The sequence below is a fragment of the Aphis gossypii genome, chromosome X (genome assembly GCF_020184175.1).
Source record: "Aphis gossypii isolate Hap1 chromosome X, ASM2018417v2, whole genome shotgun sequence".
Taxonomy (NCBI): domain Eukaryota; kingdom Metazoa; phylum Arthropoda; class Insecta; order Hemiptera; family Aphididae; genus Aphis; species Aphis gossypii.
In genome coordinates this window covers 748424-776017 of record NC_065533.1, presented here as the reverse complement: position 1 = coordinate 776017, position 27594 = coordinate 748424, and the positions used below count along the sequence as shown (strand labels likewise).

The window sequence follows — 27594 nt, the reverse complement described above, 5'->3', positions numbered from 1 at the left end:
ATTTTAATCTAGCCCCCCCTAACTTAAAGTACTATTTAAGCCTATTAAATGCACTCTAAAAAAGTCTTCTTCCCCAAAGCGCATGGCTGCTTATGCACAAACGGAAATTAAAGCTGCAAATTCAAGTGTGAGACCATGGGGGTAATAAAATGTACTTGATTTCAATTGAGGAACATATCAAAGTTATTACAAAGTTCTTAGAGTTGTTCTATATTAATATTTAATGAGATATATCATGAGGAGATTCTCTTTTCGGCGAAACGGCTGCGGCTAATGGTCCGTCGGCGAAACGACTACGGTGAATAGTCCGGTGGCGAAGCGGTTGCGGCGAATAGTCCGGCGGCGAAACGGTCGCGGCGAAATGGCTGCGGCGAATCGGTAGCGGCGTAATGTCCTAGACCCGGTATATAAATCAGTCCATTCTGCGAGAAACTGTCGATTTTCAGCTTCTACTTTTCTTTTTTTTTCTTTCCATATTCAAAATTTGTACAAGAAAAACTAATAATCGAACACGAACAGAACGTCAACACACACAGTGCAGTAAACGGTTTGAACTTATGAACACTGTTTATACTACTCGTCTGTCGCGTCGCGTCGCACACGGATTAAGGTCCCCACACACTGGAGCGGTAGCGGTAGCGGTGGCGGTGGCGGTGGCGGTAGCGATATAATTGGCAAAATGTATTGTAATGTAAGTGCCCACATCGGAGCGAAAATCGCTGGCGATAACGCAGCGGTAAAATACCGCTGCGGGAAATTGCTGCATGCTACAATTTTACCGGCACCGTGGTGCGATATGGTTATAGTGATGTATACCTACCGTATTATAATAATTAAATAGTATAATACTATTTCTGTCAAAACTAAATTGAACGTTTGATAAGTAGCTAATTAACTACCTACCTAATGAAGTAAGAGTTATATAAATAGATACTAGTAAATAGTAGAGGTCTATGTAGTTAGTGTTTAATTATTTATAAAAATTCAACGAAATTTCCGCTTATTCGTTTGCTATGTTGTATATATTTTATTTTTAAGTTATGTTTGTAGGTACCAAGTAAGTAGGTACTTTATCTAATATTTCCAGAAATTCTACACAATATATCTATAGTGACTTTTATTTAATTAAGGACTTTTGATATAATTAAAATGTTATAATATAGGTACGAACAGTTACAAGAAACTGCACTTCTGAAATAATATATTTTTAAAAATATTTGTTCTTATAAATATTAGGATACGTCCCTACACAATTTGTTTGCATTTGACATTCGGTGTTGTACTGTCATTGTGTGTTCATACCCGACCCTTACTTTACCTTACTTTTATAATCATGACGCCGTATCTTTCCAAAAAAGAAAATATTGAGAAATTAATTCTTGTGGTGCAAAAATATCCTATTATGTATGATATGACGTTGTCGGAATTCAAAGATGCAAGGCAGAAGGATAATATCTGGGATAATATCATAAGTCCAGAAATGAACGGAGAAAAAGGTAGGTATAGGTACATTATTTAAATGTAAGTAAATTAATATAGTAATAATTTACATATTGAATTAATATTAATTGTGTATTATCAAAATAATTGTTAAACTGTCATAGTCACCGACTAAAATCTAATAGTAAGTAATAACAAAATAACTAGGTATTAATAATAAATAAATAATGAAATAATGTAATAAATACAAAAATCAATTAAATTAATTTAAAAAAAACTTGTAGTATAGGATAATAATAATAAAGAAGTTCAGTGCACAAATATTGTTTAAAGTTATGAATTAAAAAAATTTACAAATTTTTCACGAATTTGTATGGATTCGTTCGTTCCTCTTCGATTGGTATTTTCAAATTCATATAAGGCTCCTTGAGTTAATTCTCCTGCTTCGTTTAAATCCGCAGTCATATCAATATCACAATTTTTTATACGCAAGTAATTATGTAAAATACATGTTGTTAATATTATTAGTTTTGTAGTTTCTTCTTTTAGTTCAATCGCACTTTTATAAACTCGCCATTTTTTTGTTAAGATACCAAATGCGTTTTCGACTACACGTCTTGCTCTGCACAGTCTATAATTATATTTATCTAGTCTAATGTCATTTCTTGATAATCGGCGTGGAAATGGTTTCAATAAATAACTTTTTAAAGCAAAAGCTTCATCGCCGATAAGAACCATTGGCGTATTTTCCACTTGACCAGGTAATGGAGTACTTTTTGGAACGTTTAAAGTTCCGGATTCCAGCCGCTTACCCATTGCAGACTCTTCTAAGATTCCTCCATCAGAATTTCGTCCGTAACCTCCAACATCAATACAAATAAATTTATATTCTGGATCTACAATTGCCATCAAAACTACAGAAAATTTTTTAAGGTAACAAAAATTTCTAGATCCACTATTATCCGGACACTTTATGGTAACGTGTTTTCCATCAACACTACCAATACAATTAGGGAATTGCATTTCTCGTAAAAACCGCGAGCCGAAGCTTCCCAAATTGCTGTAGTAGGCTCAGGCATAAACATTGGTCCCATTATCTTGATAATCGCTTCACATACTTCTACAATTATTTTACTAACTGTTGAAAAACCAACACGATAGCTGTGTCCAATAGTTGAAAGGGAATCACCACTTGCTAAATATCTTAAAATTAAAATATTCAATAATGAATAATGTATGTAATAAAATTATTGAGATAGGCACCTACACTAAAATGTATTTATTTTATTTTTAAATTTTTAAAGGAGAAACATTAAAAAATAAATGGAAGAACTTAAGGGATTCTTACCAGAAATATTTAAAGGCAAATAGTACAACTACGGGACAGGCTGCAGGAGCTTCTAAAGGAAAGCACTTGGATCCTTATAAAAATTGGATTTGGGCTAAGCATCTAGAATTTTTAAGGCCGCATTTGAAATTTGCTGCGTGAGTGTATAATATGTTTAATATGATGTATAATAGCAGTACATGTATTCGCAACAATACTTCATATTTTGACGAAAATTTTAATTTATTATGTTATTAACATTTTTTTCAGTACTTTATCTAATGTTCTACCTGTAGAAAGTACAAGTAATGAATTAAATATTTCTCATGATAATGACACTTCTAATGATGAGCAAGTAGATGTTGAGAATATTGAAGAGTCGCAATTATCCGACCCACCTCCAGTTTCAGTATCGAAAATAAATGAAAGAGAAAAAAATAAAAAACTTCCTGCAGCAGCATCTAATATTGATAAGATTTTGGAGCATTTAAATAAAAAACAAAAAATCACTCATACAGCACTCGATCCAGTTGAAATGTTAATGCTTAGTTACGCTAAAACTATAAAAACATTTTCACCTATACGTCAAGCTATTGCAAAAAAAAAAAATTTCAGAAATAATTTCTGATTTAGAAATTGAAGAAATTGCTGAAAACGAACAAAACAAACGTTATTATAGTCATACTGAAAATTACCATAGAATTCCTTCACATTCTCAAGACCCTGATCCATATTTATATCCTGCTGTTCAAGATAGCGAACAAAATGCAATCAATTTGACAGTTGAACAAAATCATTTTGGAGACAAATACAGTAATAATAGCAGTTTTGATAATAGATACACACAATTATAATTTTTTTTATTATTATAAATAAATAATAACTAAGTATGGGTTAACATTAACTACCTATTATACCTCCCTAATTAAAATTACATTTTTTTTTTTTAAGAATATACTTTTTATCTCAAGGCATCTCTTAATTTTAATTTAATTTAAGTTTGTTGTATACCTCGGTATTTATATTTAATATTTATATACATATTTGTTTATCAAACATTTTTTTGAATGAAAATATAAAATAGGTAAATCTATGTATAATAGGTAATTTTTATTTAAATATATTATGAAATAAACTATGTATTTTGAAAACAATTTATGTTTACACAAATTGCAATCTCGCAATATTACCTATACAGTATACCTTAGTTTAGGTAAATTAATTAATTAATATTTTTAATAATTTAATTTATTAAAAAAATTTTCAAAATATTAGTGTTGTATTTTTAAATCCTTAATATTGTATACTATATCTAATAGGTACCTTAAACAAATCGCAAGTCGTTCCGTTGGTGAAATTGGGTTGCGAAAATGTGTTGGCATTTTACGGATTTCACTTTGAATCAAACTCAAAACTTCGTCATAACATTCAGGAGTCATTCTAAAGTACATATAAAATCTTGCTGGATCCATTCTTAATTGTGGCATTAAAGTATTGTACTCGCCAAATAATTCACGATCTTTATTAATATTGTGGACCCAACATTTCCTTTTTATCTTTCTAAATTATGAGAATATAGTTGATTTATTTATTTTTAATATTAATATTTATAAAGTATCTAGATAAGTTACCCATCATTTTCTTCGTCCGCAAGCATTGCTGCCAAAATCAAAACTTCATCATCATCGTCTGATTCCGATAAGTAAACATTCATTTTTAAAAAAAGTATGATGTCACTAAGTCACTTAACTACACTAGTCAGTAGTCACTATAGCGTGTAGTACTGCTCTCGTGTTTATATTCGTGTGTCGTAGACTAGTAAAGGTACGTAGGCAGGTGCACTTTATTTATATGTGCAGAATTATATAATAGACGCAATTCTTGATAATTCTAAATTTGATATTTCATTAGAAGTAAATTTAATATAATTTAATATTGTCTATACTAATAAGACATATCAATAATATTATATCTAAACTATTATTATTTAATGGAAGTAGGTAAATGTATATAATTATATTATTTATTATTGTTATAAAATATGTTATTAGTTTGAGTTATTAATTCTTGAAACTGGAAACAGGGTCGTAAAAATATTTTATTTGCACGATAAATAAGTAGTCAAATAGTGGAGGAAAATTATGTCTCATATTATTTTTTTATTATTAATAATATTAATGAACGAATACCTGTGCAGTGGCCGTGCTAATTTCCATTAGCACACGAGGGCAATAATATCTGGCACCCTTATTGGACATATTAGTGCCCTTTAAAATGTTACAATTTTTGCCGCCCTAGGCTAATTGCCCCATTTTCCGCCCCCTTGGCATGTCTTTACGTTAAAATAATTATTATACTCGAATGTCCACTCCCGCTACCGCTTCAATGTGAACGAGTCGGCGATATCGTCACCGCTACCGCTACCGCCACCGCCACCGCCACCGCCACCGCTACCGCTACCGCTCCAGTGTGTGGGGACCTTTACTGCGAATTATGTACGCGTTCTACGTAGTCAGTGTTGCCAGATTTCTAACCGTAAATGTTCAAAAAATACGTTCAAAATGTTCGTAAATGTTCGTACGTAAAAAAAATTTAACTAAATAATAAAAATATACAATTTACATGTTGATTGTGGGTTGAACGAAATATTAATATACTTTTTACCATGGCTGTTATATGCTTCAGTGCCTATAATTTAAGAGCTTATAAACAAAAATATATTATATTATTAATGAATACTAGTATACTCTCTGTCTCTCTAGTCTCTATCTTTAACTAACATTAAAATATTAATTACACAACCATCCTATCTACAATGTTGACATCGTAATGTGATATTTTATACTCTAAACTAGTCTAAATTTAAATTGTTTGCAATGTATCTCTGTGTCACAGGGGCACTGATGTATTTTGAAACACCTATGGCAATTTTATTTTGAGTCAATAAATACCCCCCCCCTCCCACCTATTAGACCCACTTAAAATAATATAATATTAATACTCTTTAAAACAATATAAAACAGTTAAGGATCTATTCTATTCTTATTAAACAAAACTATTACATAAAAAAAAAAAAAAAAAATACTCAACTGTTAATAATGTAATTCAAAATTACCAACATATAAAGTTAAAATTAATAAACAAATAACTGAAAAACTTGAAACATAATAAGATAAAAACAATTAATCAGATTCAAAATCAAATTCATCTTCTATACATTCTTTATTTTCTTTTTCATATACATTTTTTGAAGTCATGGAGTTTATCATTTTTTTGGTCGGTTGAAAATCTACACAATTATTTGTATTCATTTTTATTTCTTCTGAAGCAAATAAACAACCTTGAATGGTGTCGGTATTTAACCTATTTCTTGTTTTTACTTTAATTAAGTTAATCTTACTAAAAATTCTTTCACAGTCAGCATTAGAATGTGGAAGACTAAGAACACCAAGAGCAAAATTTGATATATTTAGAAAAGGAACTTCGTCGTTCATTTGTTTTAAACATGAAAGTTTATACCAAAAAATATCAGGTTTGTCTAAGTGATCTTTAATATCAGATGGAATATCATACAATGGCAAAGATCTCCATTCGCTGTCAATTGCTTGCATCAATTGTTCATTTCCAGATGTTATTCAAGGTAACAAATTCATCAAATGAAAAAGAGAATTATATTCATTTCTGGTTTCTGAAGATAAAGCTGTCCTAGGATCCATTAGTTTAATTGCTGGCATTACAGGATCCCTAAAGTTATATTTTTTTTTTTTATTTGAAGACAAGCTATTTTAAGGAAGTTTTGAGTTCTTGAATAAAAATCATCCAACAGAGCATTATTTTTAAAAATCAAAGGTTTTTGCAATTCTTGGAGAACTTTAATTCCAAAGTACATTTGTGCTTTTAGTAAGAAATGATCAGATTTGTTTGGATCAATATCTTTAACATCGGTTGTATTTATATAATTTTGGTTCATGTATGATAATAATATGTCTTTATAAGTTACAATCATTTTATCGTGAAGTTGAGTGATAACTACATTAGAACTTTGAAAGAAAGAATTTAAGGATGTAAATTTAGGTAAAATCCAATCCAAAAAGAGAAAAATAAGCTTAATCAGTGGATCATTTAATGAACTATGAATTAAATCAACTGTCGTTAGTCTTTCAGTTAAGACCTTATCATTGAAATATATCACCAATGCATCCCACTGCTCTAATAACCTATGAACAACCAGTTGTAAAGATAACTATCTTGTCTGGGAAGGGTGAAATAATTTGTGAATGGACGTTGAACAGAATTCTTGAAATTGGACAAACTGTGCACTTCTCTTAGAACTCATAGAGAAAAAAGAGAAAACACTGCGAGCTAGATCTTCACAGCGTTTGGGAAGACTTTTACTAGCTTCACTAGCACATAGATGTAGTGAATGGCATATACATGTCCAAATTGTTATACCTGGAAAATTATGAATCATACGACTGGCCACTGAATTATTAGAAGCCATCATTGAATTGCATCCATCTGACCCAAACCCAATCACATTTTCAGAAGGAATATTATTGTCTGTAAACCCTTTAATTAAACTATTATATAAATTTTTACCAGTTGCACCTTCAAATGCTTTATTATAATCATTGGGGCCAAATACACTGGATAGCTCAAAAAAATGGCCAACAATTTTTCCTACATCTTTATTGAAATATCTCACTACTACACATGCCTGTTTTATGCAACTTATGTCAGTAGATTCATCAGTAAGTATACTAAACTTGGCATCTTTAAGGCAATCAATTAAATATTCTTTGTGACACTTTCCGATTACATTTTTTATTATGGCAGTAGTTTTGGTTCGTTTGAGGTTTTTTTTTTGCGATTTCTGAATCTGGGAAACAATTTTTTATCAAGTCAGAAAAATGATCCATGGAATTAAATGAAATATTGTGCTCAGCAACGAAAGCTGTTAATTTAATTTCTGCATTTTTAACGTTTTCAGATAATAGAGTAATTTTTGGATTAAAACTTTGTTCAATAGAAGATGATTTTGTTACACTTAATGAATTAGTTACATGTTTTTTACTTTTAATATGACGATTTATAGATGAAAGTTCAGTGGCCAATGTGGTATTACAAATAATGCACTTTGCCTTACTTACTGATTTTTTATCTTGACTTAACCAACTTGAGAATAAAAGGTTCAGTTCCCATGACTTTGAATAAGTTTGTTTACGATGTTTAGGGCGTTTTGCATCTCCTCTTTTTATTCTTTTATACTCTGAACTACTCTACTAAAAAATAAGTTCGTGCGCCAAATTCTGATTTTGCCATCATTTTTTTCAACAAAAATTTGACAAAGTCCCCCCAAAAAATGACCAAAAAAAGAGGTGTCACGTAAAGTAGAAACGTCCCAGTGTTAATTAACAGTTAACAGTGTATCGTTGTTTTTGTATGCATTTTAGATATATGAAGAAATTACTTACTACTTGATCAGATTTTTTATTTTTTTTAATAAATAGCGATCCATTTTGATCAAACTAAAAAGTAGTGAAGTAAGAACTTACTACGAACACGGTGCAGGTGCAACGGTTTTAGATTAGATTAAATAGATTATTACAATGTTGAATGTAACAATTATAGCGCAGTAGCCAAATGATATGTATGGACAATGGACGTGGACCCAAATTCACACACGTGACAATGGACGTCATATTTAGGTGTAAGCTGTAAGCATAAACATTAGAGAAATTATTTTGAGACTTGAGTTAATGAGGTCAAATATGTTTATGGTTATAATGTTCATCACTTCATCATGTAAAATATTGTAATTTGTAAATTGAGAAACAATGATCCACGGCGATACAATCAACCAGCTGCTCATGTGAACGAGGTAGCTGTCGTCTTTGTTGGTGAAGATGGTCAACCACCAGGGAACCTAGATCTGATTATCTATGACTCCAACCAGGTTAACCCAAATCACCGGATGCAAAGCATATTAGCAGGTTCGTCTCATGCGGATCCAATGTTGTATCCACTGTTCTTCCCGTACGGAGAACCGGATGGCATTACAACTTACTACAAGAGGGCAACCGCCGAAACATTCGGGTTCGGGTTCGTAACACCATCAGGGAGTTTGTATGTTACCGTCTGGCCATTAGATACACTGGAAAACAATAGCAATGGGAATGAAGGTAATACATTTAGTTTATTGCATGCAGGTGGTTTTTTATTGCAGCAGTTTGTGTGTGATCAATACGTCCGTATGGAAGCGAACAATCTGCGCTCCACTCGAGACAATCAGAGAGCGCTTTTTGCTGATGCATATCGGGGCCTTGTGGACCACATAAACCAACAGCTCCACGTTGACGAAATCAACCCTGTAGGCCGCAGGACGATTCTACCATCGACGTTTGTAGGTGGTCCTCGGTACATGAACAATGTTACCACGACGCAATGGCTATTGTGCGTAAGTATGGAAAACCTGACCTATTCATAATGTTTACATGTAACCCCAAGTGGCCAGAAATAGTAGACAACATTCCATGTTGGTTGAAGGCAAACGACAGGCCCGATTGGTGGCGAGGGGTGTTCCATGCAAAACTAAAGGAGCTAATGCATGACATAACGGTCATAGAGTGTTTGGTAACATAGCTGCTTATGTGTATACAGTTGAGTTTCAGAAACGTGGTCTTCCACACGCACACATACTAATAATCTTGCACGAGGATAGCAAGTTGCTTACTGCTGACGACGTCGACAACGTTGTGTGTGCCTACTTGCCTGAACTGGCAACCGAAAGACGACTATTTAACAGAGTGAAATCGCACTTGGTTCACGGACCGTGTGAACAACTCAACCACAACAGTCCGTGTATGTTGGACAACAGTTGTTCAAAGAAGTATCCCAAAGAATATATTGAAGAGACTCTGTACATTTCTGATAATGGTTACCCGACTTACCGCAGACCGAACAATGGACTTGTGGCAAACGTCAGAGGTCACCCTGTCGGCAATGAGTTTGTTGTCCCGTACAACCCGTACTTGCTGGTTAAGTATGACGCACACATAAACGTTGAGGTGTGCTCTACTGTGAAGAGCGTAATGTATTTGTATAAATACGTATACAAGGGCCATGACGCGGCTACCTTGGAAATTGCGGGATAGACGAAATGAAACGATAGAAGTAAGTGAATTAAACTTAAAATGTAAAAATTACATTTCACTAATTATCATAATTTTAACTTAATTTGTTCTTCTTGTTTTTTACTATTTACAAATACTTATTTACTTAATAGTATATTACATTATATGCTATATGAATACATAGCATAATTATTATATCATTTAACGGTAATATTACTGTTCAATCTTATTTGTTATTGTTATTATGTCATTATGGTCATTATGTACGTATTATATGTATATATTTTGCAATATACTTTGGTATTATATCTGTATTTTTTGGGTTTGGGGTAATTTCTATGTCATTTATTTGATTATGCAATAAAAATATCTAATATTCTACTTCAATACAATACACTTAGAACAGTCTACTAAACATATTGTAAAGATGTATCAATCTTCCCAGTAACGTTAACTTCGTTATTATTATTTATACAACAATGTATATATATAGTATATATAATATATTATTATGATTAGCAATGTCTAATTTAATTTAATTTAATTTAATTAGATATAAAGTATTAAATAAACCAAGAAAAACAATTGTCAACTACAATAACATTGCATATGGCATACCAGTATCACATATTAGTTAACTACTACTACACTTTAAACTTATTATTATATATATACATTTCATATAATATAAATTGTATAATAATATATGTTGTTGTTGCCTAACACTTTTTTTTTTTAATATAATATATTTATTTTTTGATATAATATATATTATTGATTTCAGTTACATAAACTCGCGGTACGTCAGTCCGCCAGAAGCTGTTTGGAGGTTGTTTTCGTATGAAATGCATAACAAAAGTCATACCATCGTTAGACTTCCCGTCCAACTGGAAAACTATCACAACGTGTACTTTGAACCCGGACAGGTATTAGAGCGAGTACAAAACGCCGCCCTGGCTCGAACTAAACTCACGGCTTTCTTTGCGCTCAACGCCATCGATGTCGAGGCTAGACAATACCTGTACCACGAGATACCGGTACACTACACTTGGAACGTGACACGCAGATCATGGGCGCGACGGCAAAGACAGATGACGTACGAGACGTTGGCTCGAATGTACGTCGTCAACCCACTTGATCGAGATTGTTTTCATTTGAGATTGCTACTTCTGCACAAGAGAGGTTCACAGTCTTTCCGCGATATGAGGACAGTAGACGGGGTGGTGCATCCAACCTATGCGGCTGCAGCCGTCGCAATGGGACTTTTGGAAGACGACCGAGCTTTGCGGGTTTGCATGGCAGAATCGGCAACATTGGACACTCCAGTTCAGCTTCGTTACCTATTGTGACGATACTGTTGTTTTGCGAGACCGCAAACCCGTTGGCGTTGTACCAAGTCAGCGAAGCTCATATGATGGAGGACTTTAATCAGCGATTGCGAGACGCCGAGCGCGCTAGAGCGGCGTGTCTCAACGCCATCGCGCAGTTACTTCAGGTTCACGGGAAATCGCTCTCGGACTACAGTTTACCTCTATTGGACGTCGCATTGCTAGAAGAAGACCCTAACGATGACATTCTGTGTGCAATAGACGCGGCGGTACGCTGGACTGTACAATTGGACGGCTTGAATGACGAACAACGGACAGTGTTCGATCGTGTGATGGCGGCCATAAACGACAACAGAAACTGCTCAAAAATGTTCTACGTCGACGGACCGGAGGATCAGTAAAACGACGTTATACGGATGCCTCATATGGTCTCTTCGCAACTAAGGGCGATCCGTGTTGTCCGTTGCATTTACAGGAATTGCAGCATCGCTGATGGACGGCGGCATGACGGTGCACTCTACGTTCGGGTTGCCGTTCGGTACACTGACTGACGATTCAACGTCGACCATCACCATGCAGTCGTTGCGTGCTCAGAGGATACGTGACGCGGCACTCATCGTCTGGGATGAAGCGCCAATGTCACCGGGACTACAACTCAAGGTGGTCAATAGATTGCTCAAGGACATCATGGGATCGGAATTACCGTTTGGTGGGAAACCGGTCCTGTTCGCCGGCGACTTCAGACAGATACTGCCTGTCGTGCGCAGAGGGACAAGGAGTGACATTGTAAGGTCGTAGATTAAATATAACTCTCTGTGGTGCGACATGGAACAGTTCAGTCTGACGCGAAACATGCGTGCCGACAACGATGTGGACTTTGCTACTTGGTTGCTACAGCTCGGGAGGCCAGTTGTCAGCGGTCGACGGTGTTCGGGACAGCGTCGAAATCCCCCAAGAAATGGTATGTGACATCGCTAATTTGATTGATTTTGTTTTCCCGCAGCAAATGTCGTTGGCAAACATCGACGAGTTTGCTCGGAAAATAATTTTATGTCCCAAGAACGACGATTGCAGGAAGGCCAATCGCACGGTGTTACAACGCATCGATGGAGCTCAACGGAGCTACACGGCCATAGACACTGTTGTGGTCGATGACCCTGACGAAGTGGCCAATTATCCGACAGAGTTCCTCAACACTCTGGAACCGGACGGACTGCCGCCGTACAACTTAACGCTAAAGGTGGGTTCGATTGTTATGTTGCTTAGGAACCTAGATTCTAAGAGATGCCTTTGCAACGGTACGAGATTGGTTGTCACTGAATTACGACGATAAACTCCAAGGCGAAGATGTTGTCTGGTGGTGCACAGGACGAAATAATCATACCTGCGATACCACTCACGTCGTGTGGCGAAGATGACCTGCCCATCATAATGCGAAGAGTACAGTTCCTCGTACGTTTGTCGTTTGCGATGACCATTAACAAGTCACAGGGACAAACGTTGATAGAGTTGGATGCTTCTGCCTTCACCGGTATTCACGCACGGACAACTGTACGTAGCCTTTTCACGAGTGAGGAACTCACAATCCATAAGAGTTGGTATGTGTGGTGATGGTCATGGTAGATTCGTCACTAAGAACATTGTATACAGAGAGGTCCTGCAAACAACTGCATAATGAAGCCTACAAGAACTTAATCGTTAACATCTGACCTGTGTTATCAAAGGGATCTATGTGATCCAAGTGGTCTGTGTGATCAAAGGGATCTGTGTGATCCAAGTGGTCTGTGTGACCAACAGTTTATGCGCAGTCATGAGTGTGACTCGCGGAGAGAAAGTTTGACAACCTCCACGTGGTTCTCTCTGGATGCGAATCGCTTTGTAGTGAATTCGTAACTAATGTCAAACATGTACTTAAACTTGCTTCAAACACATGAGTTGGTAAAATATTTAGAATATTATATCATACCAAATGTATGTTATTGTTTGTATTTATATTGTTTCAGAAACATAAGGAGTAATGATTCGTGTTGGAAACTCTTATATCAATGCAAATGTGAACATAATCAATAATAATAAAACTATCATTCTACTAATTTGCAACTAAAGTAAAAACTGTTAACCATAACAATTTGCTACACGGCATGTATAGCACTTTATTTGTGTATTCCATTAATTTTTTTATTTCATTAATAATCTACTTATGTTGGGCATGCATTTAAATTTACACATTTAATTTGTATTTATATTGTTTGTCAATGTCCTTAAGAAACATAACAAGTATTAAGTAATGATTGATATTGTTTCATTGAACAAACATTTTAATTGTTATAATACAACATAAGCATTGTAGTTACTGATTTGTAACCAAATCAGACACTGTTGACCATAACAATTGTTATAACACACACCATGTACAGCGTTTTATGTATGTAATTTTCATTGATTACTTACATTGTAATAATAATTATAATACACATTGTACTGTATGTTTTTTTTTATGTCTCATGTTCAAAATATATATCAAATATATCATAAAAAAATACAATATTCTTAATTATTTACCATTACAAACAATAAAAAGAATAAACTCCAATATTTAAACGTATTATTGCAAAGTTTAATTTTATATATACAATAATATATATTTATTGTTTGTTAATATTATACTTTACTATAGTGTCCTTTAAAATACTTTATATTCCTTTAATTAATTTGATTTTCAAATACCTGTGTACAATATATGATGTGGTCGATAATTTTTAATATAATATATATGTGTTTAAGCACTAACATCACACTTTCACAGGTATAGATATACACTGGTTGAGGACGATAGCTAGACACTCAATTGCAATTTTTCGTATTCATTTGTTTTTTGTTTAACAAACACAAAAAAACCGGGCAAGCGACCGAACACCGTATTACACTGGTTGAGGAGTAATAGTATCGATTTACACTGGTTGAGGACGGATAGCTAGACACTCAGTTGCAATTCTTCGGAATCATTTGTTTTTTGTTAAAAAAAAAAAAAAAAAACCGGACAAGCGACCGAACACCGTATTACACTGGTTGAGGAGTAATAGTATCGATTTATATTGGTTGAGGACGGATAGCTAGACACTCAGTTGCAATTTTTCGTATTCATTTGTTTTTTGTTTTACAAACACAAAAGAACCGGGCAAGCGTCCGAACACCGTATTACACTGGTTGAGGAGAAATAGACAATCAAAATTACCATTTTTTGTATTTTTATATTATGTATATGTAATATATATCTTATTATTATATAATTACACATTTCAAAAACAGCCGGGCTATTATGTCGAGATAAACTTTTACACCGAGAGCGATAACAATGATAATACCTACTATCAGTTAGGTATATTAACTATAGGTAATAACTTATAAACACAACGATCGACTTAAGTACTTTTTTAGTAAATTATCTCTTTTCTAGACACCTGATTACCATTTCTGACCGAATTCCCCGTAAAACGATTTTCACTCGAATCCATCTAAGGTTAGGTTAGGACTCCCTCGGCTCCTTCCAAACCACCGGAGGTTAGGTTAACTAAAATAGTGACTACTAGACTTTTTACGATATTTTCTTTACAGTCCCGTCTTCGATCTAGGGTACTCACTTAGACCGAATATCACTTAGACCGAATTTCACTTAGACCGAATTTCACAACAGAGCGAGGCACATCTAGTGTTCGTATAAAAACGAACATGTTCGTATGTCTGGCAACACTGTACGTAGTACGTAGACGGGACGGGTACAGATTTCCCGATTTTGATAAAAACTGATAACAGTGAACCTGATAAGAAAAAAAAAAGGCTCATACCAACCTATAAAATTCCAATTCCCACATCGTTTACTAGCGATTAAATAAAAAATTTAAATATCAGTTTAATACCAATCGTGATTTTTCCAAAAATTAATACCGAGAAATTTAATCTCCTATAAAATAAAACCCTGTTTAGTTAGCTTTTAATATTTTAATTTAATTTTAATTTTAATTCATTGATTAAATTATTTTATACCATATAATTTATGTTAAGGTTTAGATTGATTTTATAAGCAATTTGGTCAGTGGTATGTATATTTACCAAGGCGTTTATTATTTTTCCACGGAATAGATTTTATTATTTTATTTCACTACTCGGTTCAATGGGAAATTTAATGTCATTAAAAGTGTTAACCTGTATTTCGAACGCCACAATTGTTATCATTTGTCTGTTTTCGCGCGAAATGTATTGAAGTGGTAAAATGTTTTACCAGTGATATCTCGCAATCTGTTTTCATTCTCGCGAACGTGATAAGTCAACTTATGTTATTAGTTGCACCTATGTCTGAAGTGTCAAGTCTTTCAACGGTAAGTTTTTATTTTACTTGCTAAGTACTTAACATAATTGTATGTAGTTAATAGATATTTATTCAATTGAAATACTTTTTTTTTTACGTTTAAGAAAAATTCATAATAAAATATATTTTGATCTAATAAGTTTGACATTCTGATTTGAACTACTCATAAGATTAATCAAATTGATTTTTTGATTTTTCAACTTACAATTAGTTACAAGTAATAATATATATACAAATGTATACATAACATATGTGGTTTGGCAAATAATTGCACTTTTATCCAATATAATAGTCTCCGGGCACATTTTGTTTTACCAATTTATATAATTATTATTAAAAAATTGTTTACTACACATTTTTATGACCAAAAATTATGAAGTTACTATTATATTATTTTTAAAATATACTTTATGTTTATTGAAATATAATGAACTTTAGTTAAATTAATCTGTATATCATAATTATTAATTATTAATGTAGACAATGTATAATATAATGATCATAGTTGTATATTAATTGATACATAACTTATATTGTTATAACTGATTTGTGGTTTTTTTTATTTTAGATTTTTTCATAATGAAAGACATTGAAATATATAGTTTGTTAGAGTCAATTACTGATGACCAAGCATTTGATTCTGATATTGGTGGTGATAGTGATGCTGAAGACAATTTAGTACTGAAGGTAAATTCTACCGAACGCTCCACCACAAGAAGTTCAAGTTTTGATTCTTCAACTGTACAATCAGAAACAAATTCAAGTACTTATAGTGCTCAACAAAATGAACTGGCTGGTCCAAGTTGTACTGAAAGAACTAGTCGTCCTATACGTTCAAAGCGTCATATAGATTTTTCAAATAATAACTTAAGTTCTAGCGAAGAAAATTGATGATTCTGATAAAGACCTCAATTTTCTACCATCAAGTCCTCTAATGCAAGCTAACATATCTTCCAGTTCAGATGAAAATAGTGATGATAGTCTTTCTCAACCCATACACAACACTCAACTACAAATAATTCAAGTGACTACCAGTGGGATAAAATAGGTGGTGTACCAACTAAATTTGCTAAATTTAATTTTAAAGAAAAATATGGGTTCAATGCAAATGTTGACAGTTCAAATACATTAAACTTTTTTGAATTGTTTTTTAATATAACATTTTTAAATTTAATTGTTAGTGAATCTAATTTATATGCATCACAAATGAACACAGAGTTAAACTTAACTGTCCCAGAGCTAAAAGCAGTTATAGGAGTTTTAATTATAATGGGTATGAATGTCTTGCCTAGTATGAGACTTTATTGGTCAGAAGATGATAACTTTCATCATTCTAAAATTTGCCATATCATGACAGTAAAACGGTTTTAAAAATAATTAGATTTATCCATTTAAATGATAACCAAAATATGCCACCTAGAGAATCTTTACAGTTTGATAGATTGTATAAAATTAGGCCCATGATTACACATTTAAATCGAGTTTTCCCAGAAATGTATTCTCCATCCCGTTACCTATCTGTAGATGAAAGTATGATAGCATTTACTGGTCGTACAACCATGAAACAGTATATGCCGTTAAAACCCATAAAACGTGCTTCAAAGTTTGGGTTATTGCATGTGCTGTATCTGGCTACATGTATTCCTTTGACATTTATACAGGTAAAGCTCTAGGAGGTGAAGTAAATTTTGGTTTAGGAGAAAAGGTTGTTTTATTATTAACTCGGGCATTAGAACATCTAGGATATTGCATATTTTTTGACAACTTTTTAGTAGCATACCACTTATAGAAAAAACTGTTGACCAAACATATTGCTTGTGGCACGTTTAGGAAAAACAGAAATTTTTTCCATCAAAAGTTTTAAAAAATGATAAAGATATGAAAAAAGGTGATCTTGATTTTGTACAGTGTGGCGATATAACAGTTACCAAGTGGAAAGACCGGGGTAAAAATCCAGTTAACTTACTAAGTAATATGCATAACGGTTCTGAAAAAGTGAATGTCTTACGTACAAATACTAAAGGAGTACGTGAGTCTGTACCATGCTCAAAATCAATTTCAGACTATAATGCATGTATGGGTGGTGTAGATAAGTTTGACCAGTTGTTGGCAGTTTATAGTATAAGCTGGAAGTCACGCCGTTGGTGGGTAAAAATTTTTTATTATATTTTAGATTGTTGCATTGTCAATAGTTACATTTTATAAATATGATAAAAATAGTAAAAAAAGAAAAATGTATGACCCAGTTACAGTATAGATCAAACCTTGCAAATAGGTTAATAAGTAATTTTAGTTCTCGCAAAAGAAAACATTTTACACCTTCTGTTCAGTTAGGTAAAAAAAGAGTAAAAACTACTTCAACTTTATTGATGTTGGTAAGCATATTCCTATTGTAGGAACATCGTAGGTGTGCTTATTGTAGCACAAAGACAAATCAAAAAAGGTCTAATTTAATATGTGAAAATTGTGATAAAGCTTTGTGTAAGGAGTGTTTTGGCCCTTACCATGTCAGTGTTCAAAATAAATAATAGTATTGTGATAAAATGTAAAGAAAAGACTAAATTGTTTTAATTATTTTTATTATATTTCTATTTTATACTTGATTATACAGAAAGATTTTTTATTTTTATTAATTTGTTTTTTTAATATTTTATTGTTATTCTCAAAAAGTATTTCATTTGTTTTAGTTTATTTGTTGATTTGTTACTTATTTTATTTGAAGAAGTATATTTATTTATTTTTATAAATAAAGACCTACTTACTAATTGTTAATTATTATCAAAATGGTCTCTTTTAATTTTTTTAGATTTGTTAAAAGTTTTCTAATTTTTTTTTGTACTTTGATTTGTTTTATTAATATTTACCTTTTAAAAATGATTTTGTTTTTTGGTATACAGAATTTCATTATTTGAATTATAATATACTGTTATTATTCATTAAAAATAATTGTTTTCTTATTTTTAAGGAAGTGGTAAAATATTTTACCAACGATCATTAGGTGTTGAACCCTGACCTAGACGATCATTGGTCGATTATTTTACCACCCTATAAGTCAAAACTTGATAGATAAAAAAATTTTTTTTTGTCAATATAGAATACAAACACTAACATTATATGAAACAAAATTTTGAAGTAATAGGACTACTAGCACCTTCTGCCCTATAAAGGGTTAAAATACTTACTAGGGGTTACTATTGTATTGTAAATATTATATTATTATAGTACCTATTCTAATTTTAATTTTTAATTGAAGAACAGCTTTAATATTAGTGAAAGTATTTAAACTTACTAAGCTATAAAAATGAATTGTGTATGCATATTTAATATTTGAAAACTTAGGTAGTGTAATTAAGTTATTTTTAAATATTATTAAATTCTTCTTACGTTTAATTATATATTATAAAATTTGCTTATTGAATAATGGTAGCATATTCAATTACAAATAATTTAGTAAACCAATAAATTATAGTGTTCATTCATCCAGTAAATGAATTTTCATGAAATAAATTTTATTTGTTTCTTTGTAACTTTATAATAACACAAATGTTTGTGTGAAAAAAATTTGTTTATTTTATATGTTTTATCAATATCAAATGCTAAAACAACTTAATAAAATAAAGAGGTTGTGGTTATTGCTTATATGTTTATAGTTTTTTAAATACTTTGTAAACATAATTATTTTTTGAGACAAGTATTTTAGTGCTTAGCTTGTAATAGGTATTATTTATATAATAACGAAATGGCAGATTGCTAGCTGCAACAGGCAGTTCTTTACATATTTATAAAATTATTCAAATTTATAATAACTATAATATTTATGTACATATTTTATTGTTAATATAATATCATACTTATTCTAGTTAGTAAAAAAATGACAAAATTATATTTGTATTATTTTATTAAATACTAGGTCACTGACTTATTATTTTTATTTCTGTTTCAGCCTTGCTTACAGTACAATTTAAACAGCATTATTTCAAAACTCAGTTTGAAACGCTGAACATTTTTTCTGGTTTTGTATCTAGATATTTTTCTTTTAAACTATCAAAATTAATATTTTTAGTATTTAGTTTTTTTTGTATTACAAAATAAAATATTTTTTAAATTTATTTTATTCCTAACATTTAAATTATTTCTAGTGTTTTAATTGTTAATTTTTGGTTAAAATTAATTTTGTGACAAACTCTTTTTTTAAAATATATTTATTATATCAACTTGTCCAGTGTTTATAATTTATTTGTATATTTTTAAAAATTATTTTTTCTAATTAGTTGGAGTTTAAATGAGATTCACGTTTTATAACATCATTATTATTATATAAAATTATGTTTTACTAGATGTTCAAACTCTTTGTCAGTATATAAGCCATAGTATAAGTTAAAGACTTTAACTTAACTTAAAGTTATGCTGTTAAAATGTGCTTAAGCTTATATAACGATCCAATAACTTGTTTTACTACTAATTGTTCTATTATCATTATTAATTGTTTTTGTTCATTTTCTTAGTTGTTAACAATTATTAAATAATAATACAAATCTATGTCAGACATTTTCAACACAATCCCTGCTTTCAAAAACAGAGCTCATGTTTTATTAATGTATCTTCTTTAAAACATTTATATTCTTTAAAATATTTTGATTTTATATCATTACCTATATGAAATACATATTATTATTATTATTATTATTATTATTATTATTGTTAATGCAATTTATAATAATTAGTTAATATAACTTGAAAAAGCAAAAAGTTTATGAATTATTTAACTCTATTCATTTCACCACTTTTATTGGATTTAAAAATATACTTCAGATTATGAGAAGTAAACACACATAGCTTTTGGGTAGTGCCATCAGACTAGCTAGAGTGCTAGACTAGGTAGTTTATTCACTCAAATAAATACATAATTGTCAATTAGTTTAAAGAATACATAGTTCTATGTATAGTATTTTCAATATATAATAATGTGGGTATCCTTTGCTCCTTGAATAAAATAATAATATATAGACATTATCATCAATATTAAGAGACTATCAATATAACATGCAGGCGCGGATTCAGGGGGGGGGGTGCTAGGGTGCTATAGCACCCCCCTTGGCGTGTTGCTACCTGGTTAAAAACAAATATTTTACGCTATATGTACTTTTCAGAAGGTCGTTTACGTTATACCTTATACAAAATTGGTAACAAAATAAAATAAATAAAATAATAATTTTTTCCTCAACAATACTGATAAGTGATAACCAGAAGTGACTGGAGTCTGGAACGATACAATATCACAACCCACGGGTATCAAACATAAATATTGTGTTTTGGGTCACACTGTTTAAAGCAAAGATATTTTCCATGATGTAGATAATATTTAATTACCTATAGTAGTTTTCATTGAATACCGAATACCGATTATATTATTTTAAATCCGCGGTATTATTTGTATATTGCTTTGTTATCATAAATTTGAAAATAATATTTTGTTCATTTTTTGTGTTATACCAGCTACTTATTATTTATTACTTAATTAATATTACTTTATTATTTAATACAAAATTTACAATGGAACAAAAGAAAAGAAAAAATCTTATACATTCTTATTTCCAAAAAAAACAAAAGAATAATGATATTGATAGTGAACAGTTACAGAATGAAGTAAGTTTGAAGTTAATTAATTTTTTTAATTTTTATATACTTAAATAAAATAAATTGCTTTGCATTTAACGCTTATGAAAATTTTCAAGCTGGTAAATTTTGAACCATTAAAAAAAAATGCACTCACAGTTGCTTTAGGATCAGAACATTCAGAACATAAAAACTTTAATAACATTTGTCCTTCGGTAATAACTTTAACTTTTGTAGTATTTTTAATGTATCATATTGATAAATTAATTCATTTTACATCAATATAATACATACAATAATTTAGTATTTTCATATTATGATTGTTATATTTTTATAAAATATTAGGTAGTAGTTTGTGAAAATAAAATTGCTTCTGTCAATATGAATGCAAGTGATATTGGTCTTGGTGTTGGTAAGAATATAATATCGGATGAAGAGAAATTTATGATTCTTAAAAATACATGGACTCCAAATGTAGAGTATAGTTTTCCAGCTATTAAACAAGGGAATCAGACTAGAAGTTTTCAGCTTGATTGGCTTAGTCGCTATAATTGGTTAGCTTACAGTGAACTACAAAATGGAGGATTTTGTAAATATTGTGTGTGCTTTGCTCCAAGTAGTGTTTCTAAAGCACATCAGGTAACATTATTCTTTGCTATAATTTCTAATGTACATTACATTAAAAATACTAAAAACTAAGTAGAGATGTATTTTAATTTTCAGAAATTAAGTACATTTATTACAACACCTTTTGTTAATTATAGAAAGGCTACTGAATTATTAAACAAACATGGAAGTAATGAATACCATTTGTTGTCTGCTGAGAAAAGTAGCGCTTTCATTGACAACTATAATTCTAGTAAATCTGTTAAAACAATTTTAAATAAAAAATCCATGGCCATTATCGATAAAAATAAAAAACGTTTAATACCTATAATAAAAAGTATTATATTTTGTGGTTATAATAATCTTCCTCTAAGAGGTCATCGTGATGATGGACAATTAGAAATTAACTCTGCTATAACTGGAGATCAAGGTGTTTTTCGCAGCCTATTGGCTTTTCGATTAGATTCTGGAGATGATATTTTACGTGAACATTTAGAAAATTGTACAAAAAATGCTACAATGATTAGCAAAACTGTGCAAAATGAAATAATTGAAGTTGTTCATGAAGTTCTTGTTAATAATATTGTAACAAATGTTAAGAAGTCAAAATATTTTTCTATACTACGCGATGAAACAACCGATATTAGTACCAAAGAGCAAATAACATTTTCTGTCAGGTAAATAATGTTTAAATGTTTTTATATATTGTGTAATTTTTTTATAAAAATTAAATTCTAACAAATAACATTCATTTTTAATATTAAGGTATGTGGACATGGAAAAATATGTAATTAAAGAAGATTTCTTAGGGTTCACAGAATTATTTTCCACAACAGGCATATCTATTAAACAAGTTATACTGAAAAAGTTAAATGATTTTGGTTTAAGTTTGGCTAATCTGAGAGGCCAGGGTTATGACGGTGGCTCTAATATGTCAGGTATGTTTTATTATAAAAGTATGTTATTAAAATATATAAAGTATGTTCTTATTAGTTGTTACTTATTGGTTATAGGTGTGCATAACGGTGTGCAAGCACTTATATTAGAAGAACAACCACTTGCTCTTTATACCCATTGCTTTAGCCATGGATTAAATTTAGCAATTTCAAAAGCATGCGAAATACCAACAATAAGAAATATGTTTGGAATAGTAGGTTCCGTATCAGTATTTTTATCTTCATCTGCAAAACGCAATAACACACTAATTAGGGTAATATCTAATGATAGTACTGAATCTCATCCAAATAAAATTAAACTTAAAGCATTGTGTGAAACTCGCTGGGTAGAAAGACATAACTCTATCATTACGTTTCATGATTTGTATAAATTTATTTTAATTGCACTTGAAGAATTAGAAAGAGATTCTAATAGAGAAACATCCTATAAGGCAGCAAATTTTAATTCTAGTGTAAGAAGAAGTGAATTTCTAGTGTCTCTTGAGATAGTAGCAAACTTATTTGCATACACCAAGACCTTAAGCATTCAACTGCAAAGTTCTAAACAAGATTTATCGGATCACTACCTTTTGTTTCACAAAACTTTTGTTCCACAATATATTTGTTCCAACCAGATAACAATCCATATTTTACCTTTTGTTCCACAAAGCACTTGTTCCGTTAGATTTTTGTTCAATAATGTACTAGTTCCAATAAACATTTGTTCCACAAACCACTTTTCCCATGAAATTTTATTCCACAAAATATTTATTCCAAGGAAATTTTGTTCCACAAAACATTTGTTCCGCGGCAGTTTAATACCATAGATCAAATTGAACCATGGTTACCATGGTTATTTACGGTTTTAGATAATATCTTCTAAGACCATGGTTACATTTAAATCAAACTTTATTATAATTGTCAATTGATTCGTAAAACAATTAGCAAAATTTTACTTACCATATTATCACATTCTAATTTCTAAGACACAGACTTCAGAATTAGAATTTAGAATACAATTAATATTAGTATAGAAATTGGTATAGAAGTCTGTGTTCTAAGACAGTGTCACAGTTTATAATATATATTAAATATTAAAATAATCTGTAATACTCATATTATTAAAGAAACAAGACTACTTTATCGGGCGAACTTATTTTTTCAATTTTTTTTTTTTAAGGGTGTTTTAACGAGTTAAGAACGATGATGCTAAAATAAATTGGCGGAAATCATTAGTTTCTAAGTTATGACGACTTATAAATTATTACTGTATATCGTATTGGTATACGTTAAATACCTCAATAATTACGTGATTCGAAAATCCATTGTCGTAGTCTATAGGTAACTATTAGCTAACACTAGTGACTACCAGATTAGGGTTCAATTTCGTGAACAAAGATTTAATTTTTGCACTTTTTTAACAATTACTTTACCGTCGATCTTATTTTTTCAAATTCAAAAAATGTGACTGCACGTGTTTCGGCACTCGTCGCTACGCTCCTCGGCGTCGTCGTTCCGCTCCGCACAAATCGAAAATATCCCTCGACTTGCTATGTAACGCCACCTCAAGTAGGCATTGGGTTAAAATGCATTTTAGGGTACTACTTTTATAATTCAAAACATTAAAAACAGTAAAAATAATTGCAAAAAATCTCCAAATCAATTAATTACTGAGGTATTTACCATATATACGATGTACAGTAATAATTTATAAGTCGTGAAGTCGTCATAACTTAAAAACTAATGATTTCTGCCAATTTATTTTAGCACCATCGTTCTTAACTCGTTAAAACACCCATTTAAAAAAAAAAAAATTTAAAAATAAGTTTGCTCGGTAAAGTAGTCTTATGCCTTAATAAATTTTATTTGAAATCAGATATTAAGGATTGTTTTAGATATTTATCGATGTTTTTTTATACCAAATAGTATTTAAATATTGTATGTATATACAGAGCTGTGTCAAGTAATTCAGCGCCCCGGGGCAAAATTTCATTTTGGGCCATGGGTAGCATATTAATCGCAAATACAAAAAATAAAAAACCTTACTTTTATAAAATTAAGGCGTCCGGGGGCAATTTCCCCCTTTGTCCCCCTTTAACACGGCTCTGTATATATCACAGATATATAAAAATACTAGATAGCCAACTTGGGTATTATTATTGTCGCCAGTAAAATGGCCGCCATCCTTATCTAAGAGGTGAATGTTTATGTTTCTTAGTATTGATAAGAACGATGTTATTATTATTTATTATTTTATACTAGGTATGAACATTTAGATTTTAGAATTAAATTTATAGTGAATACTTAAAGCTATTATTATTTTGTATAACATTTTAGAAAAATTTTTGAGTGGAATTAAATTTTCCTATATGTCTTTTACAAGGGACACATCAAATATTTTGTCTGTGTTCTTGAAGATGAAGTTTTAAAGATATATTATGTAAGTTTATAACTACCTACTTATAACATATACTTAGTTGGAACAAACCCTTTTCTTTTAATATTTTCTAACCATTTGTTAGTACGCTCTTATTTTTAAAGGGAAACTGAAAATATTAGAAATATTTTGTTTGTAAGTTTCATAATTGATGTCAGTTCTTATAAATATACTTACGCAAAAAAATGAATACCACTGTTGGTATTCTTTATTTGAACAGCCCCAAGCACAGCAATAATAAACCATAGTAATAGGTATATATTTAAAAAATATTAATAATTACTGTACCTACCTACCTTTCCTATACATTAATCACAATTATATTTATAAAATTAAAAAACAATATGCTTAATATGTGCATGATGGTGTATGAGTAATGTTTGGCATGTAGGACGTAGGTTTATATTGTTATAAAATAATAACACAATGCATGTATTTAATTATTATTTTTATTAAGATTTATCATTTTGATAATCGTTTGGGATTCTTAATAGTTATAAATAGCTCACAATTACCATTTTATTGTTCTATTCAAATACATACAGTAAAATATTATATTATATTAAAATATTGAATTGTTTATACAGTGTAAAATATTAATTGGTTCCAAATTTCAGTTCCAAGCAAATACATTTTCTACAATAAAAGTTTCTGAGCTTATAATATTCAGACAAGAAATTTTCTGAAGTTTTTCGTTCCTACAAATTTAAAATACTATATCCCTCCAAAATAGTGTCTTATCATTTATCATATCAGTTTAATTTGTAAACAGTCACCTCTTAGATAACGATTATCGGCCATTTTGTTGGAGACATAATTTTGTATGTATAATGTATGGCAGTCGGCTATCTAGTATTTTTATATATCTGTGGTATAAATATATGTTGTAGCTATATCTATAATTTTATTAGGTATTAATAATGAGTATTTCAATAATTTTTTTTTTTTTTTTGAAATTTGTACAAAATAAAATTTAAATTATGTACCTATGTATTAGTTTTAATAAGATAATATCATGCACCTATTTTGTTTTAATTTTCTATGTGTGTATATAAATATAATATAATACAATCATGAATCATTAACATTAGTGATCTTACAATTTTAAATAGTGAATACCTAATATAATCTAGCTATTATTATAATGTACTATTGATATCATTTAAGATGTTAACTTATTAAAATTATTTGATATTAAAATAAATTATATAAAACTTGAGTAGATGTGTTTGTTTCCGTATATTTATTCTAATAGGTACATGTATTTGTAAAAAGAAAACTATAAAAATGGTTATTTATTTAAGTAATTACAATTTACAGATACCTAAATTTTGAACGTTTGATATCTACCTACTTTTATGTTTAACAAAATGGTTTTCTAATATATTCCATACCAAATACCAAAATAAACTAATATAATTTGATGTTGGAAATTGGAATAAACACATTTTATTGGCAAAGGCGCAATTTGAAAAGTCAAAACTAAAATTTTTAGTGGACTTAGTAGTAACTAAGGAACCTTTCTAATAGTGTTTAAACTTATGGAGTACCGAGGCCAATTTGCACCGGGGTACATACATTTCTAGCTACGGCACTGTTTTTAATTTTGATTTTTGGAAATTAACTGGATTTTTGTTAACTATTGTTTATAACTTAAATACCTTTTCGTTTAATTATTGTCATTTTAATGAAATCTGTGTATAATATAATTTTCTAGTAAATGTTTTCTTATTTTTCTCATTTTGTTCATACATAATTATAAATATTCTTTTTTTCTGTTTAAGAAGGTCTCTACACCAATTTCTTTTCAGACGTAAATTTAAATACCATAGGTACACAATATACATGTGTTTAAATTAGAATATCTAAATTAAAAATTCATAATACCGTATGTCCGTATTGAACTGTTCTAAACGAAAGTGAATACAGGAATGAAATTAACTATCTAATAATTTGAAATTAGTCTAAAATATCTTTAATAAGTACCTATATTATTTATTTTGTGCTATCTCTCATCTCTAAGGTATCAACATTGCATTAATTTTTATTTTATCAAGAAGTTAGTATAGTTAATATGGGTTTAATGTTTATCAACATTGTTTGTTACGTTACCATCACTTATACTACATAGTCCGTGGTTACTATGTTCTTTAGACACAAGTGCCAACCCATGGCTATCTCTGTTGTATTGTCACAAGTAGCATTGCATAACAATAGTCTAACTACCTGGCCAACTCTTATGAACAATTATAGTTTATAGTAAAACGTATACGCGCATTTGAAATGTATAAATCTATATAATAGTTACGTATATTGTATAGTACATATTATATTAATATGTATAGTAATTATAAGTATTGGTTATCGGTTAAATTTGACAGACGGGGCACTGTGACAGTCGTACAT

At 30.6% G+C, this 27594-nt stretch overlaps 1 protein-coding gene and 3 pseudogenes across 1 annotated transcript; 3 read left to right on the top strand and 1 right to left on the bottom strand.

Annotated features, from left to right (window-relative positions):
• Positions 1-1333: 1333 nt before the first annotated feature.
• LOC126551721 (uncharacterized) lies at positions 1334-3597 on the top strand (annotated as a pseudogene).
• A 2352-nt stretch (positions 3598-5949) lies between these two features.
• On the bottom strand, positions 5950-6773 carry LOC126551720 (uncharacterized; annotated as a pseudogene).
• Positions 6774-10745: 3972 nt separating this feature from the next.
• LOC126551719 (uncharacterized) lies at positions 10746-11249 on the top strand. Its single transcript, XM_050205755.1, has one exon. The coding sequence runs from the start codon at positions 10746-10748 to the stop codon at positions 11247-11249; it is 504 nt and encodes a 167-aa protein (XP_050061712.1).
• A 434-nt stretch (positions 11250-11683) lies between these two features.
• On the top strand, positions 11684-12561 carry LOC126551718 (uncharacterized; annotated as a pseudogene).
• The last annotated feature ends 15033 nt before the right edge of the window (positions 12562-27594 follow it).